The sequence below is a fragment of the Mustela lutreola genome, chromosome 1, assembly GCF_030435805.1.
Source record: "Mustela lutreola isolate mMusLut2 chromosome 1, mMusLut2.pri, whole genome shotgun sequence".
Classification (NCBI taxonomy): Eukaryota; Metazoa; Chordata; class Mammalia; order Carnivora; family Mustelidae; genus Mustela; species Mustela lutreola.
In genome coordinates this window covers 150,828,651-150,845,281 of record NC_081290.1, presented here as the reverse complement: position 1 = coordinate 150,845,281, position 16,631 = coordinate 150,828,651, and the positions used below count along the sequence as shown (strand labels likewise).

Genomic DNA, 16,631 nt, shown 5'->3' with positions numbered 1-16,631 from the left:
ATCATCCCATCCGTTGAGGGTGAGAGAGTAGAACAAAAAGGTGAAGAAAGGGAGAATTTTATCTCTGCTTGACTGTGTGAGCTGGGACGTGGTTCTTCCCCTGCCTTGAACTGGAATTTACACTACAGACTCTCCTGGTTCCCTGGTCTTTGGACTCAGACTAGAACTACACCACTGATGTTCCTGAGTCTATAGCCTGCAGAAAGAAGATCATGGCACTAGAAGCTCACCATCCTCCTTCCGGCCAATAGTAGCCCAACACTTAGGTCATGACGCCTAGGTCCCTCACCTCACTTCATTCCATCACGTGGGCATTTTACCATCTCGCATCCCTACAAGAAGAAGGGTGAGTACAGTATAATGGGATATTTTGAGAGAGAGAAAAAGAGACCACATAATCTTAGAATTTTATTATAGCAGATTGTTATAATTGTTCTATTTATTATTGTTGTGAACCTCTGAACTGTGCCTAATTTATAAATTAAACTTTATCATAGGTATGTATATTTGGGGAAAAAAAGCAAAATATATATAGGGTCTAGGACTATCTGTGGTTTTAGGCACCCACTGCAGGTCTGGGAACATATCCTTCACAGATAGCAGGGGACTACTGGATAGTCTATTGGTTTTGTTTCTCTGGAGAAAATACAAAAATACAAAAACGCAAAATACAAAAGCAAAACAGGGCATAGGACTTACACGAGGCCGTGTTTCACTAGCAAATGAATACATTGTGTTACTTACCACAGACAATTGTGCCTCCCCAAAATTTATCTATTGAAACCCTAACCTCCAGTGTGGAGGTATTAGGAGATGGAGCTTTTAGAAAGTGTCTGGGTCTTGAGGGTGGAGCCCTTATGAATGGAATTAATGACTCGGGAGAGCTCCCTCCCACTTCCTTCCCTGTGAGGGCTCAGTGAGCATGTGACCAGCTATGAGCCAGGAAGCAGGGCCTCACCAGACTCTAAGCCTGCCAGTACCTTGATCATGAACTTTTAGCCTCCAGAACTGTGAGAAATAGATGTCTGTTGTTTGTAAGTCAGCAGTCTGTGGTTTTTTTTGGTAGCAGCCTAGATGGACTTAGACTTGTGCTTTCCAAGCCAGCCCCCGAGGGCCGAGCTCCCCTCACACACTCCAGCCTCCTGGGGCAGGCGTGGCTGATTCTCAGGGTACCCCATTGTCTTCTGTTTCCTGGGGTTCCTGGAAAGCCAGGCCTTTGGGGGTCTAGCCTGGTCTCTTCCTCCTTTTCTCTTTTACCTGCCAGTCTTAGAGGCAGGAGAGGGAAGCCTCGGGAAGGTATCCCTTAGATGTCCAGGACCCATTTTGGCCTGGTCCATTTCAGCCCACTGGGCTCCTACTCATTGTGGGTAATTCCCCCATATCCTCTTGGTCCCTGGCCCCAACGGGACAACTGTGAGCTCCTGGTAGAACTCAGTATTTCTAGATGGAGGGGCAGAGGGGGAGACCCAAACTCCACACTGAGTATCTGGGGGACCTCCTCGTCCACTGGTTCTCTTTCCAGGACAGGTGAGGCAGAGCTCCTGAAAGCATTAATGCCCCTTTGGGGGCAGAAAGGACCAGAAGACACCTCCCTTCTGGAAAGAGATCTTTACTGAGTCAGTAATACTATGTCTCATGATATCATAGGTAGACAGGATTACATGGCAGTGGGGGCAGGCGGGAGTGCAAGCCAGTTGCACACCTATGACGAGAAGGGAGGTGGCATTGTGAGGCTTTTGGAAGGAAGGAAGGAGCTGGAGTCTGAGTCGGGGCCGGGGAGGAGACAGCTCCATGCCCCCAGCCCAGGAGTGGCGGGAATCTGTCAAACCCAAAGGAGGGCAGCTTGACAACCAGTTTAGCCTCGGGACCAGGCTGGGGGGATGTCCCAGAGCTCCCTTCTGTGCCTGTGCACAGGAAGGGGGTGAGGGGTGATGTCAAAGTGAGTCCCCTGTGGACATTCAGGCCCTTCTGTCTTCGAGTCCAGTCCTGCTGCTCAAGCAGAGAGGCCTCGGCTGTTCTGAGTCATGTTTGGGGGAGATCAGAGGGCGGCTGTGGGCAGGAGAGCCAGGTGCAGGAGGGGAGAGCTGCCGGGGTTGACCCTCCGTCAGCCACCACAGAGAGGGCCCATCTCCCTCAGCCACCACAGAGGGGGCCCATCTCCGTCAGCCCCACAGAGGGGAATGGAGCAGGCCAGCCTGGCTCGGAGCAAGGGAGCCAGCCCCACACACAGCCCGGTGACCCCAGCCTCTTCACACTTGATCCTGCCCCCCACCCCCACCTTTCTTCAGGGTCCCAGCTGCAGGGCACCACTCTGGCAGAATGTTCCAGGGCCTAGATAGTCTTCCCATGCAGATGAGACTCCTGCTTGCATTCTTCTGGGATGCTCCTGGGAGAAGGAGGGCAAGGATGATGTGGAAGAACTTTCTGGAGACATGAAAAAATTGTGCAACTCCTGGGACCATGGTGCCCAGAGCCTAAGGACAGCAGCACAGGTGGGGACCCTCTGATCTGTGTAAGGCAGGGGCAGCTCCTGGGACTCTGTTCCCATGCTTAGGAGGAGAGTGTTTGGGTGGCCAAATCCCTCTTGTCCCTAGAGTTTGTACTACATCTTCTGCAAAGGTTTTCCTGAGTCTTCCCAACCGCTGGGAGCCACAGGGAACTGCTAGCTAGGTTGGTTCTGAAGATGCTGGAAAACTGAGTGGGTCAGCAATTCAGAAATAGGTTCAAGACCTTCTTCCCAAGGTAGTCACCTCCCTGGCAGGCTCAGTCACAGGACAGGGGATGTGTCCTCCCGCCCTCTCCTCCTGCCCAGCCTGGGAAACCTGGTTGGCTCCCCTGGCCAGCAGAGAAAGGTGTGTGTGTGTACGTGTGTGTGTGCGTGTGTGCATGAGGGGCTGCTTTCTATGGTACAGTCAGTACTGGGGAGCCCATAGGTGCAGGGGCAGGCCGGTGGGGGGAAGCCCCTTTGGGATCAAATTACCACCACTATCTATAGGTGTGGCTTTCTGGGCGGCTTGCTCTGCCCTGGGACCCTTCCTGCCATTCTGCATAGCCGTGTCTGGGACTGGGGCTTTTAGTAGAGGCTCTGGCTTCCTGGTGGGCCTGGGGGCCCTGGGAGTCCTGGGGGCCCCTGTATCCCTGGTTCACCCTTAAGCCCCATGGGCCCCCGCTGGCCCGGCGACCCTGTCTTCCCAGCAATTCCTGGTTTTCCCTGAGGCCCGGGGGGTCCTGGAGACCCTGGGGATCCCTCTGATCCTGCGGGCCCCACATCCCCCTTGGGGCCTGGCTGTCCTCTTGGGCCTCCATTTCCAAAGCTTCCCTTTGAGCCTTTGAGGCCTGGGAAACCTCGAAGGCCAACCGGACCCCTTTCTCCCACAGGTCCTGTGTCTCCAGGCTGTCCCTGAGGACCCTGGGGTCCCGGTGGGCCCAAGCTGCCAGGGTCTCCTTTGGGTCCTCTGCTGCCAATGGGTCCTTTCATGCCCATGTCTCCTTTGAGTCCTCTTGGTCCTGGAGGGCCAGGGGCACCTAGGGCCAGAGAAAAGAAGGGAGAAGTCAGTACACGAGGGCAGGTCATGAGGCTTTCTCACGATGTAGGTGTGGTGCACGGGTCATAGCGACGAGCCTGAGAGTGGCCAGAAACCAAGGCCAGGTCAGCCAGCTGCAGGCTCTGGGAGCTCTGGCTTATTCCATGACTTCTCTATGTCTGCCACAGCACCTGCGAAGGGGGACAGGAAGACTCCCCTGCAGGCAAGCAGGGATTCAGAGACAAGGTGTGTAAGCCTGAGACCTGGTGCACAGGTCTGACTTCAGGGCTCAGGATGGGAACTGAGAGACCTGGACAGGTCTGGGAAATGGCCAAGACTGTCCAGGACTGTCTGTCCAGGTCTGGAGGCCAGCCTGGCCTTCTATACCTTCTCAAGGTCTTGGATACAAGCCCCTGCCCCACGGACATCAAACCCTAGGCAGAGCCCATGATGGTCAGGGGACCAGAGATGCAGTCAGGTGACATGGGTCAGAAAACCAAATATCGAGGTGTGAGAGGCAGACCCCTCCCAGAATGAGTGCATGGGTGCAACAGCCCAGAAAAAGGACGGCTCCTCCAGGAGGCCCACCCTGACCACCCCAGCCTGTTCTCTGAGTTCCCGAGATACTACTTGCTGAATCTTCTAGGTGATGTGTAGAAAAAGAAGTCACAATACAGAGGAGTCAAGATGGCAGAGAGGTAGCAGGCTGAGCTGACATCAGGTCGCAGGAGATCAGCTAGATAGTTTATCAAACCATTCTGAACACCTACAAATCCAACAGGAGATCAAAGAGAAGAAGAGCAGCAATTCTAGAAACAGAAAATCGACCACTTTCTGAAAGGTAGGACCTGTGGAGATGTGAATCCAAAGTGACGGGAAGATAGACTGTGGGGGGAGGGGCCGGCTCCCGGCAAGCGGCAGAGCAATGGAGCACAAAATCAGGACTTTTAAAAGTCTGCTCCACTGAGGGACGTCGCTCCAGAGGCTAAGTGGGGATGGAACCCACACAGGGTCACAAAAAGATCAGGGGTGTCTGAGTGTTGCAGACCTTGTAGGTATGAGAGCAGGGAAGCTGGCTACAGAGATGGAGCCGAGGAGTGAGCTCTCAGGGATACCTTAAACTGTGATCCGTGGCACAGTCAGGCCTCTGCTCTTTGAGCAGGGAACCCACAAGATCCAGGGAGACCCCCACTGGGAGCTCAGGGATCTGCTAGGTTTGGAGACTCCAGGCGGGGCTGTGTGCCAGAGACAGAGATGCTCGGTCACAGGCTGGGTGAACTGGGAGCGCTGTCGGAGGCCAGGGAGGTGGGAGTGATTGAGTGCTTCTCTCTGAGGGCACACTGAGGAGTGGGACCCCGAGCTCTTGATTGTTCCAGGCCAGAGATAGGGAGGCCATCATTTTCATTCCTGTCCTCCAGAACTCTACTGAAAGCCTTCAGGGAACAAAAGCTCCCAAAGCGAACTCGAGCAGGTTACTTAGCCGAGCCCCTGGCAAGGGCAGTGCAATTCCGCATGGGGCAAAGACACTTGAGAATCACTACAACAGGCCCCTCCCCCAGAATATCAGCAAGAAATCCAGCCAAGACCAAGTTCACTTATCAGGGAGAACAGTGGAATTCCAGAGGAGGAGAAAGCAAAGCATGGAATTCATGGCTTTCTCCCCATGATTTTTTAGTCTTACAAAGTTAATTCATTTTTTAAATTTTATTTTTTTCTTATTCTAATTTTTTCTAACTTTTACTCTTTCCTCTTTTAACGTTTTTTTAACTAGTTTATCTTAACAATACCTTTCATAAAAAAATGTTTTTGAACCTTCATTATTATAGTCATATTTTATCCTTCATTGTATCTAACTATTTTTTGTATACACATAGGGTTTTTTCTTCTAAAAAATTTTGGGATACAACTTCTTCTAATTGATCAAAATATACCCTAAATCTAGCACAGGGCTTTGTTCTAGTCTCCAGCCTGAGCAAATTCTCTCCACTTTCTTTTTCTTTCTCTTCCCAACCAACTTCTCCTAACAACTCCTTTCTTATAATTTTTCTTAAGTTTTCATCTTTATAGTCATATTCCATCCCTTAATCGTGTTTAACCTTATTTTGTGTGTGTGTGTGTGTGTGTGTGTGTGTGTGTGTATAAGTTTTTCTTTCTTTAAAGTTTTGGGAGGTAGTTTCTTCTAAGAGACCAAAGTACTTCCAAAATTAAGTAGATGACTCTGTTCTATGCACCAGTCTAATATATATATTTTCTTTTTTCTAAAAAAAATTTTTTTAACTTCTTTCTACCCCTTATCTTCCCCCCACGATTTGGGGTCTCTTCTGATTTGGTTAACACATATTTTCCAGGGGTCTTTGCCACCTTTTTAGTATTTTATTCTCTCTTTCATATATTGTTATCTGGATAAAATGACAAGGCGGAACCCCCCCCCCCCTCAAAAAAAAAAAAAAGAACAAGAGGAAGTACCAAAGGCTAGGGACCTAATCAATACAGACATTGGTAATATGTCAGATCTACAATTCAGAATGATGATTCTCAAGGTGCTAGCTGGACTTGAAAAAGGCATGGAAGATATTACAGAAACCCAGTCTGGAAAAATAAAAGCCCTTTTGGGAGAAATAAAAGAAGTAAAATCTAACCAAGCTGAAATAAAAAAAGGTATTAATGAGATGCAATAAAAAATGGAGGCTCTTACTGCTAGGATAAATGAGGCAGAAGAAAGAATTAGTGATATAGAAGACCAAAGGACAGAGAATAAAGAAGTTGAGCAAAAGAGAGAGAGACAACTACTGGACCATGAGGGGAGAATTCAAGAGATGAGTGATACCATAAGATGAAATGACATTAGAATAATTGGGGTTCCAGAAGAAGAGGAAAGAGAGAGGGGAGCAGAAGGTATATTGGAGAGAATTATTGTAGAGAATTTCCCTAATATGGCAAAGGGAACAAGCATCAAAATCCAGGAGGTGTAGAGACCCCCCCCCCCAAATCAACAAGAATAGGTCCACACCCCATCACCTAATAGTAAAATTTATAAGTCTTAGCAACAAAGAGAAAATCCTGAAAGCAGCCCGGGACAAAAAGTCTGTAACATACAATGGTAAAAATAATAGATTGGCAGCAGACTTATCCATAGAAACCTGGCAGGCTAGAAAGAACTGGCATGATATATTCAGAGCACTAAATGAGAAAAACATGCAGCCAAGAATACTATATCTAGCTAGGCTGTCATTGAAAATAGAAGGAGAGATAAAAAGCTTCCAGGGCAAACAAAAACTAAAAGAATTTGTGAACACCAAACCAGCTCTACAGGAAATATTAAAGGGGTCCTCTAAGCAAAGAGAAAGCCTAAAAGTAGTAGACCAGAAAGGAACAGAGACAATATACAGTAATAGTCACCCTACAGGCAATACAATGGCATGGGTTTCATATCTCTCAATAGTTACCCTGAATGTAAATGGCTAAATGTTCCAATCAAAAGACACTGGGTTTCAGAATGTATAAAAAAATCAAAATACATCAATATGCTGTCTACAAGAAACACATTTTAGACCCAAAGACATCTCCAGATTTAAAGTGAGGAGTGGAAAACAATTTACCATGCTAAATCAAAAGAAAGCTGGGGTGGCAATCCTTATATCAGATCAATTAGATTTTAAGCCAAAGACAATAATAAGAGATGAGGAAGGACACTATATCATACTCAAAAGGTCTGTCCAACAAGAAGATTTAACAATTTAAAAATCTATGCCCCTAACATGGAAGCAGCCAACTATATAAACCAATTAATAACAAAATCAAAGAGACACATCAATAATAATACAATAATAGTAGGGAAATTTAACACCCCCCATCACTGAAAAGGACAGATCATCCAAGCAAAAGATCAACAAGGAAATAAAGGCCTTAAGTGACACACTAAACCAGATGGACATCACAGATATATTCAGAACATCCCATCCCAAAGCAATGGAATACACATTCTTCTCTGGTGCACATGGAACATTCTCCAGAATAGATCACATCCTGGGTCATAAATGAGGTCTCAACTGGTACCAAAAGACTGGGATCATTCCCTGCATATTTTCAGACCACAATGCTCTGAAGCTAGAACTCAACCACAAGAGGAAGTTTGGAAAGAACCCAAATACATGGAGACTAACCAGCATCCTTCTCAAGAATGAATGGGTCAACCAGGAAATTAAAGAAGAATTGAAAAAATTCATGGAAACAAATGATAATGAAAACACAATGGTTCAAAATCTGTAGGACACAGCAAAGGCAGTCCTGAGAGGAAAACATATAGTGATACAAGCCTTTCTCAAGAAACAAGAAAGGTCTCAAATATACAACCTAACCCTACACCTAAAGGAGCTGGAGAAAGAACAACAAAGAAAGCCTAAACCCAGCAGGAGAAGAGAAATAATAAAGATTAGAGCAGAAATCAATGAAATAGAAACCAAAAAAACCCAATAGAACAAATCAATGAAACCAGGAGCTGGTTCTTTGAAAGAATTAGTAAGGCTGATAAACCCCTGGCAGACTTATCAAAATGAAAAGAGAAAGGACTCATATAAATAAAGTCATGAATTAAAGAGGAGTGTGGAATCGAACCAACACCAAAGAAATATAAACAGTTATAAGAACATATTATGAGCAATTATATGCAAGCAAATTTGACAATCTGGAAGAAATGGATGCATTCCTAGAGACATATAAACTACCACAACTGAACCAGGAAGAAATAGAAAACCTGAACAGACCCATAACCAGTAAGGAGATTGAAACAGTCATCAAAAATCTCCCAACAAAAATTGGACAGCCACATGCAGAAAAATGAAATTGGACCATTTCCTTACACCACACACAAAAATAGACTCAAAATGGATGAAGGACCTCAATGTGCGAAAGGAATCCATCAAAATCCTTGAGGAGAACACAGGCAGCAACCTCTTCGACCTCAGCCTCAGCAACATCTTCCTAGGAACATCGCCAAAGGCAAGGGAAGCAAGGGCAAAAATGAACTATTGGGATTTCATCAAGATCAAAAGCTTTTGCACAGCAAAGGAAACAGTTAACAAAATCAAAAGACAACTGACAGAATGGGAGAAGATATTTGCAAACGACGTATCAGATAAAGGACTAGTGTCCAGAATCTATAAAGAACTTATCAAACTCAACACCAAAAGAACAAATAATCCAATCAAGAAATGGGCAGAGGACATGAACAGACATTTCTGCAAAGAAGACATCCAGATGGTCAACAGACACATGAAAAAGTGCTCCATATCACTCGGCATCAGGGAAATACAAATCAAAACCACAATGAGATATCACCTCACACCAGTCAGAATGGCTAAAATCAACAAGTCAGGAAATGACAGATGCTGGCGAGGATGCGGAGAAAGGGGAACCCTCCTACACTGTTGGTGGGAATGCAAGCTGGTGCAGCCACTCTGTAAAACAGCATGGAGGTTCCTCAAAATGTTGAAAATAGAACTGCCCTATGACCCAGCAATTGCACTACTGGGTATTTACCCTAAAGATACAAATGTAGTGATCCAAAGGGGCACGTGCACCCGAATGTTTCTAGCAGCAATGTCCACAATAGCCAAACTATGGAAAGAACCTAGATGTCCATCAACAGATGAATGGATCAAGAAGATGTGGTATATATACACAATGGAATACTATGCAGCCATCAAAAGAAATGAAATCTTGCCATTTGTGACAACATGGATGGAACTAGAGCGTATCATGCTTAGCGAAATAAGTCAAGCAGAGAAAGACAACTATCATATGATCTCCCTGATATGAGGAAGTGGTGATGCAACATGGGGGCTTAAGTGGGTAGGAGAAGAATCAATGAAACAAGATGGGATTGGGAAGGAGACAAACCATAAGAGACTCTTAATCTCACAAAACAAACTGAGGGTTGCTGGGGGGAGGGGGTTTGGGAGAAGGGGGTGGGATTATGGACATTGGGGAGGGTATGTGCTTTGGTGAGTGCTGTGAAGTGTGTAAACCTGGTGATTCACAGACCTGTACCCCTGGGGATAAAAATATATGTTTATAAAAAATAAAAAATTAAAAAAAAAAATCTCCCAACCAACAAGAACCCAGGGCCAGATGGCTTCCCAGGGGTATTCTACCAAACATTTAAAGAGGAATTAATTCCTATTCACCTGAAACTGTTCCAAAAAATAGAAATGGAAGGAAAACTTCCAAACCCAATTTATGAGGCCAGCATTACCTTGATCCCAAAACAAAACAAAGATCCCATCAAAAAAGAGAATTACAGACCAATATCCTTGATGAACACAGATGCAAAAATTCTCACCAAAATACTAGTCAAGAGGATCCAACAGTACATTAAAAGGATTATTCACCATGATCAAGCGAGATTTATTCCAGGGCTGCAAGTTTGGTTCAACATCCGCAAATCAATCAATGTGATACAATACATTAATAAAAGAAAGAACAAGAACCGTATGATACTCTCAATAGATGCTGAAAAAGCATGTGACAAAGTACAGCATCCTTTCTTGATCAAAACTCTTCAAAGTGTAGAGATAGAGAATAAGTACCTTAATATCATCAAAGCCATCTATGAAAAACGCACAGCGAATATCATTCTCTCTCTCTCTCTTTTTTTTAAAGATTTTATTTATTTATTTGACAGAGAGAGATCACAAGTAGACAGAGAGGCAGGTAGAGAGAGAGAGGGAAGCAGGCTCCCCACTGAGCAGAGAGCCCGATGCGGGACTCGATCCCAGGACCCCAAGATCATGACCCGAGCCGAAGGCAGCGGCTCAACCCACTGAGCCATCCAGGCGCCCCCGAATATCATTCTCAATGGAGAAAAACTAAGAGCTTTTCCACTGAGGTCAGAAAGACGGCAGGGATATCCACTAGCACCACTGCTATTTAACATAGTACTAGAAGTCCTAGCCTCAGCAGTCAGAAATTAAAGGCATCCAAATCAGCAAAGAAGAAGTCAAACTATTACTCTTTGCAGATGATATGATACTTTATGTGGAAACCCCAAAAGACTCCACTCCAAATCTGCTAGAACTTGTACAGGAATTCAGTAAAGGGCCAGGATATAAAATCAATGCACAGAAATCAGTTGCATTTCTCTACACCAACAACAAGACAGAAGAAAGAGAAATTAAGGAGCCAGTCCTTAATTGCAAATCCCATTTGCAACTGCACCAAAACCATAAGATACCTAGGAATAAACCTAACCAAAGAGGCAAAGAATCTATACTCAGAAAACTATAAAGTACTTATGAAAGAAATCGAGGAAGACACAAAAAAATGGGAAAATGTTCCATGCTCATGGACTAGAAGAACAAATATTGTGAAAATGTCTATGTTACCTAAAGCAGTCTACATGTTTAATGCAATCCCTATCAAAATACCATCCATTTTTTTCAAAGAAATGGAACAAATAATCCTAAAATTTATATGGAACCAGAAAAGACCTCAAATAGACAAAGGAATGTTTAAAAAGAAAGCCAAAGTTGGTGGCATCACAATTCCATACTTCAAGCTCTATTACAAAGCTGTCATCATCAAGACAGTATGGTACTGGCACAAAAACAGACACATAGGCCAATGGAACATAATAGAAAGCCCAGAAATAGAACCTCAACTCTATGGTCAACTAATCTTTGACAAAGCAGGATAGAATGTCCCATGGAAAAAAGACAGTCTCTTCAACAAATGGTTTCGGGAAAATTGGACAGCCACATGCAGAAAAATAAAACTGGACCATCTCCTTACACCACATATGAAAATAGACTCAAAATGGATGAAGGACCTCAATGTGAGGAAGAAATCCATCAAAATCCTTGAGGGGAACACAGGCAGCAACCTCTTTGACCTCAGCCACAGCGACTTCTTCCTAGGGACATCGCCAAAGGCAAGGGAAGTAAGGGCAAAAATGAACTATTGGGATTTCATCAAGATCAAAAGCTTTTGCACAGCAAAGGAAACAGTTAACAAAACCAAAAGACAACTGACAGAATGGGAGAAGATATTTGCAAACAACATATCAGATAAAGGGCTACTATCCAAAATTTATAAAGAACTTATCAAACTCAACACCAAAAGAACAAATAATCCAATCAAGAAATGGGCAGAGGGGGTGTCTGGGTGGGTTGAACCGCTACCTTCGGCTCAGGTCATGATCTCAAGGTCCTGGGATCGAGTCCCACATCAGGCTCTCTGCTCAGCAGGGAGCCTGTTTCCCTCTCTCTCTCTGCCTGCCTCTCTGTCTACTTGTGGTCTCTCTCTGTCAAATACATAAATAAAATCTTTAAAAAAAAAAAAGAAGAAATGGGCAGAGGACATGAACAGACATCTCTGCAAAAAAGACACCCAGATGGCCAACAGACAGAAGAAAAAATGCTCCACATCACTCGGCATCAGGGAAATACAAATCAAAACCACAATGAGATACCACCTAGCACCAGTCAGAATAGCTAAAATTAACAAATCAGGAAATGACAGTTGCTGGTGAGGATGCGGAGAAAGGGGAACCCTCCTACACTGTTGGTGGGAGTGCAAGCTGGTGCAACCACTCTGGAAAACAGCATGGAGGTTCCTCAAAAAGTTGAAAATAGAGCTACCCTACGACCCAACATTCGCACTACTGGGTATTTACCCTAAAGATACAAATGTAGTGATCCAAAGGGACACATGCACCCCAATGTTTATAGCAGCAATGTCCAGAATAGCCAAACTATGGAAAGAACCGAGATGTCCATCAACAGATGAATGGATCAAGAAGAGGTGGTATATATATATACAATGGAATACTAAGCAGCCATCAAAAGAAATGAAATCTTGCCATTTGCAATGTCGTGGATGGAACTAGAGGGTATTATGCTTAGTGAAATAAGTCAGTCAGAAAAAAACAATTATCATATGATGTACCTGATGTGAGGAAGTTGAGAGGCAATGTCAGGGGCCTGGGGGGTAGGAAAAGAATAAATGAAACAACATGAGATCGGGAGGGAGACAAACCATGAGACTCTTAATCTCACAAACTGAGGGTTGCTGTGGGGAGAGGATAGGGAGACGATGGTTGGCCTACGGATATTGGGGAAGGTATGTGCTATGGTGAGTGCTGTGAAGTATGCAAACCTGGCGATTCACAGACCTGTATCCTTGGGGCTAAAGATACATTATATATTAATTTAAAAAATTAAAATAAAAAAATGTGCAGTACAGTGAAAGCAAACCCTTGGTGCCTATCTGGTGAACTCAACTAGACTGTGGAACCCCAGCAAGAGAGTGAGGGCCACAGCTCACATCTCCCGCCCTGGGCATGGAGCTTGGCACATGGCAGGGAAAGCTCCCCCCCACAGCTGAGGGCTCTCTGCTCCCACATGACTCTGGCCCAGCACCTGGGGGAAAAGTCGAGATGAAGATGTGGTCTGTCCTTAAAGAGCCCAGGTTAGCTCCCAAGCCAGGGGTCAGAGGACGGTAATATCCTTCTGAAAATGTGGGTCTGAAAGTCACCACCTCCCAGAGTTGTACCAACCCTGAAAATAGAAAGCACGGTCTGGCCACCACTCTGCCCAAGGCATCTCTCAATGCCTGGAGCATGGAGGAAAGAGGATCCTCCGGCCTCATGAAGACCATACAACAAAGGCCAAGCAAAGACCCGGCTTTCTTCAGTGGTCTCTGCAAAGGACGCTGGGTAGGGGCGGTGGGAGCAGCCCCCAGGGCTGGCCTGAGGGCTGAATTCTCATGCCCGGACTCAGCTCTTCCTGAGAATGCAGCGGCTACATCAGTCCTCTTGCGAAAGACTTCCAGCATTTTCGAGCCAGGTGGGAGCCAGTCCAATTCCATTTTACAGAGGAGGCAATGAAAAAGCCCAGGGAGGTGAAGCAGCATTCTCAGGGGCCCCTGAGCGGAAACCAGAACCCAGGTGGGCCTCTCAGGGAGGAGGGATCCTGCAGCTGGGAGCCCTGCCCAAGGCTATGACCCAGGTCTGTGGCGCCAGGGCCTCCTCCCCAGCTGATGAAGACACCGTGGCTGTGAATCCTGGCTGATGCTACCTGCTGCCCAAGCTCCCCGCCGCCACCTCCCTTTGTGTCTGCTTCCCCGACGGTTTCTGGGGAACAGAGTGTCAGTGACACCACCCTCTTTCAGATCTAAACTGGGATCTAAACTGGAAACTGGAGCCCAGACAGAGTCAGCCCCATGAAGGCCAATAAAAACCTTCCAGCCATTCTCTGCCCCCGCCTGCCCATGCCCACTTTCCCCCTCACAGGCGATGTGCCCTGTGTGGGCTTGGCTCACGTGGCCTGCCAGCTGCACAGGCCGGGATTCTGTCACCCCGCTGGCAGGGACCGGGGTAAGGCTGGCTGGCTCTGGAGGGGGCACCTGGCCTGGAAGCAGCCCGGAGACAGGTTTGTAGAGGCCCTCCTCCCCCGCTCAGCCCCTCTCCCTGTCCTGCAGCCCGTAACGGGGCAGCCTGAACCACCTGGGACAGGGAGGGGCCCATGTTGGGGACACCCCCCCCGCTGCCTGGCAGGACTTGCTAGGAGCTGGCAAAATCATGGCGCTGGTCTTCACCCCGGTTCTGGACTCGGCATGTGAGCCTGCTGAGGTTGGAAAAGCAGAGCACTTAGGAGGTGGAGAGGCCCCTGGAGGCTGGGTGGGCGGCTGGGAGTCAGAGGGCCCTGGAGTTACGATGGGCAAGTTCTGCCCACTCGGGAGCTCAGCTCTCATCTAGAAAATTGAGAGTCACCCATGACAGTTCCGAAGGGCCCCTGGAGCTCCGCCAAGACCCCTCTTCCTGCCTCTGTCCCTGTTCCCCGGCCTGCTTCTTTGGGATCAGTGTCTGCTTGCTCTGGGAACACAGCTTCCTGGTTCCTCACCTGCTTGACTTCCAGCCATGGCTGTGCCTTCCACTCTTGTTCCCAGATGGAGGGCTCCACACTCCCTGTTTCCAGCCATAAGCCAGGAAAAGCAAGAGCAGCCTCCTCTCGACAAGGTTACCCTGCTTTGAGCAGTCTCCAGGTCCAGCAGGAGCCCCCTCACTCTCTCTGAGGACCCCATCCTCGCCTCCCCCACTGTCTTCATCGGGTCCCCCTCCTCTCTTGCTCAAGGTTGGGAGCAGCTGGCTGCAAAGGCTTCTCAGGGTCTCTATGCCAGTCGTAAGGGAGAGAAGGCAGAGGGTAAAGGCCCTCTCTTCTGCCCACCAACCCCCGCAGCCTCCTCTTCTGGGGGGAGCTCCTGGAGCCTTCCCTGGATGGAGCAGGTTGGGCACCCACGAGCCTGGAGAGAAGGTGTGTTGTGTGCCCACCTCTCTGCCCCAGGAGGCGGCAGCCCCCAGCCTGAGTGGAAGGAGGTCTTCAGGGGAAAGAGCCACCTCCCTCTCCACACCCCTGGTGGTGGCTGTACCCACTGACCCTGTCTCTGAGAACACAGAAGGATGCCCTAGACAGTCCCCTTGAGGACATCAGGCAGGGTGGCCTCATCTGGGACAACTTCCCAGGCCTCCCTCGCTGCCCTCATCAGGGCCAGTGGATGGAGCCAGCCCTGTGTCGGTGTGCCTATGACACCCAGCCCCAGCTCACTCTAACATGTCCGTGACCTGCCTTCTCTTGGAAAAGGGAAGGACCATGCGAGGAGCGAACGTGTGTCTGCCAAGCCTCTCCCGTGTCAGCGCTGCACACTGAGCTTGCTGTCCCATTCTAGAGATGAGGAACAGGGGTGCAGAGGCTGGCTGCTTGCCTAAAGCCATCAGCAGGAAGGGGGTAAAGATAGGATTCAAAGCCAGACCTGAAACCCTGAAACCCATGCTCCCTCCCCCGACCCTGCTGCCTCTGGTCCTCATCACACTGTGGCTGGGGGCTCCTGGCCCTTTCCTCAGTCCCCAGTTCCCCCTGGCCTCCCCCTGTTGGGGCCTCCTGCCTGGTACTGCCCAGAGGAGAGGGAGGGTCCCCACAAAGCGGGGAAGGGGAACCTGAAGGTGAGCCGAGCCCTTGCGAGTCCCTCCTGGGCCAGCCATGAATCATGCAGTCAGTGGGGAGAGCCGGCGGCCCTGGGTCTAGCCGGGAGGAAGTAAACAACCATAGCTTGGTGGTGAGCTTAGGAGCCAGGAATGTGGACAGAGGCTGACCGAGGCACTCTGCAGGACAGGGTGCCCCTGACACAGCCCATAATCAGATCCTAGTATGAGTAGGGCTAAGGGCAGAGGAGTGGGGGGCTGGGTCCTGCACTGGGCAGTGGAGGGACATTTAAAGCAAAGGAGGAAACCGAGGAGCAGTGGCTGAGGTGCAGAGTTGGGGGGAGAGGCATGGGGCACCCTGGAGTTCTGGGGAGGCCCATAATTACCCAGGAAGCCAGAGACTATAATTAGGCCATCCTGGCCCATTAGGATAGAGCCACAACTGACTGCATGTCTGGTACAAGTAGGTGGTCTGCTCCTGGTCTGCACCGGGAATCCAGAGGAGAAGGAGGGGTGTGTGTGTGTGTGTGAGAGAGAGAGAGAGAGAGAGTGTGTGTGTGTGTGTGTGCGCGCGCACACGCGTGTGCACAGAAGCAGCAAGTCTGTCAGCACTCAACACGGCCCACCCATGGGTGGGGTAGCGCGTGGGCAGGAAGGGCCCACAGTACCTCCCACGGTCCAAAGCCGCAGGCCAGCCTACAAGGACAGAAAGAAGTAGAAACGGGAAGGGCGCCTCTTGGAAGGCCGGTGCCATGGAAGGAGCACTGGCCTCGCCTTTGGGGGACCTGGGTTTGGGCCCCAGGTCTGATATTAACAAATCAGATGACTGGGTAAGTGTCTGTCCCTCCTTGCACCTCAGGCTTCCCTCCATTCAGTGAATATATTAGCTTGGGTCAGGGGCTGTCGATGTTGGCTGTTGTCACCTGAGGAACACGGGAAAAATGACCAATGACAATGGACTTCTACTTCGGTGACACAGTAGATGGCAGCATACCGAACTTCTCCCATGGAGAACAATCTGAATCATCAGATCATCAGATCAAGTAGCAAGACATCCTTCTGATGTCTTCGGAGAGAGACCAAAGGCCAAATCACAAGGAGAAGGGAGACCCCTGAAAGCCTGGCCCTCTTGG

General features: G+C 48.2%; 1 protein-coding gene across 2 annotated transcripts in view; it reads right to left on the bottom strand.

Annotated features, from left to right (window-relative positions):
• Positions 1–395: 395 nt before the first annotated feature.
• The window catches only part of SCARA3 (scavenger receptor class A member 3), a 53,559-nt gene continuing 37,323 nt past the window's right edge, over positions 396–16,631 (bottom strand). For both annotated transcript variants that reach the window (XM_059176454.1, XM_059176448.1), the window contains exon 6: positions 396–3,525. In XM_059176454.1, coding sequence (XP_059032437.1) covers positions 3,074–3,525 — 452 coding nt within the window. In that variant the 3' untranslated portion in view covers positions 396–3,073. The remainder of the gene's footprint in view (positions 3,526–16,631) is intronic.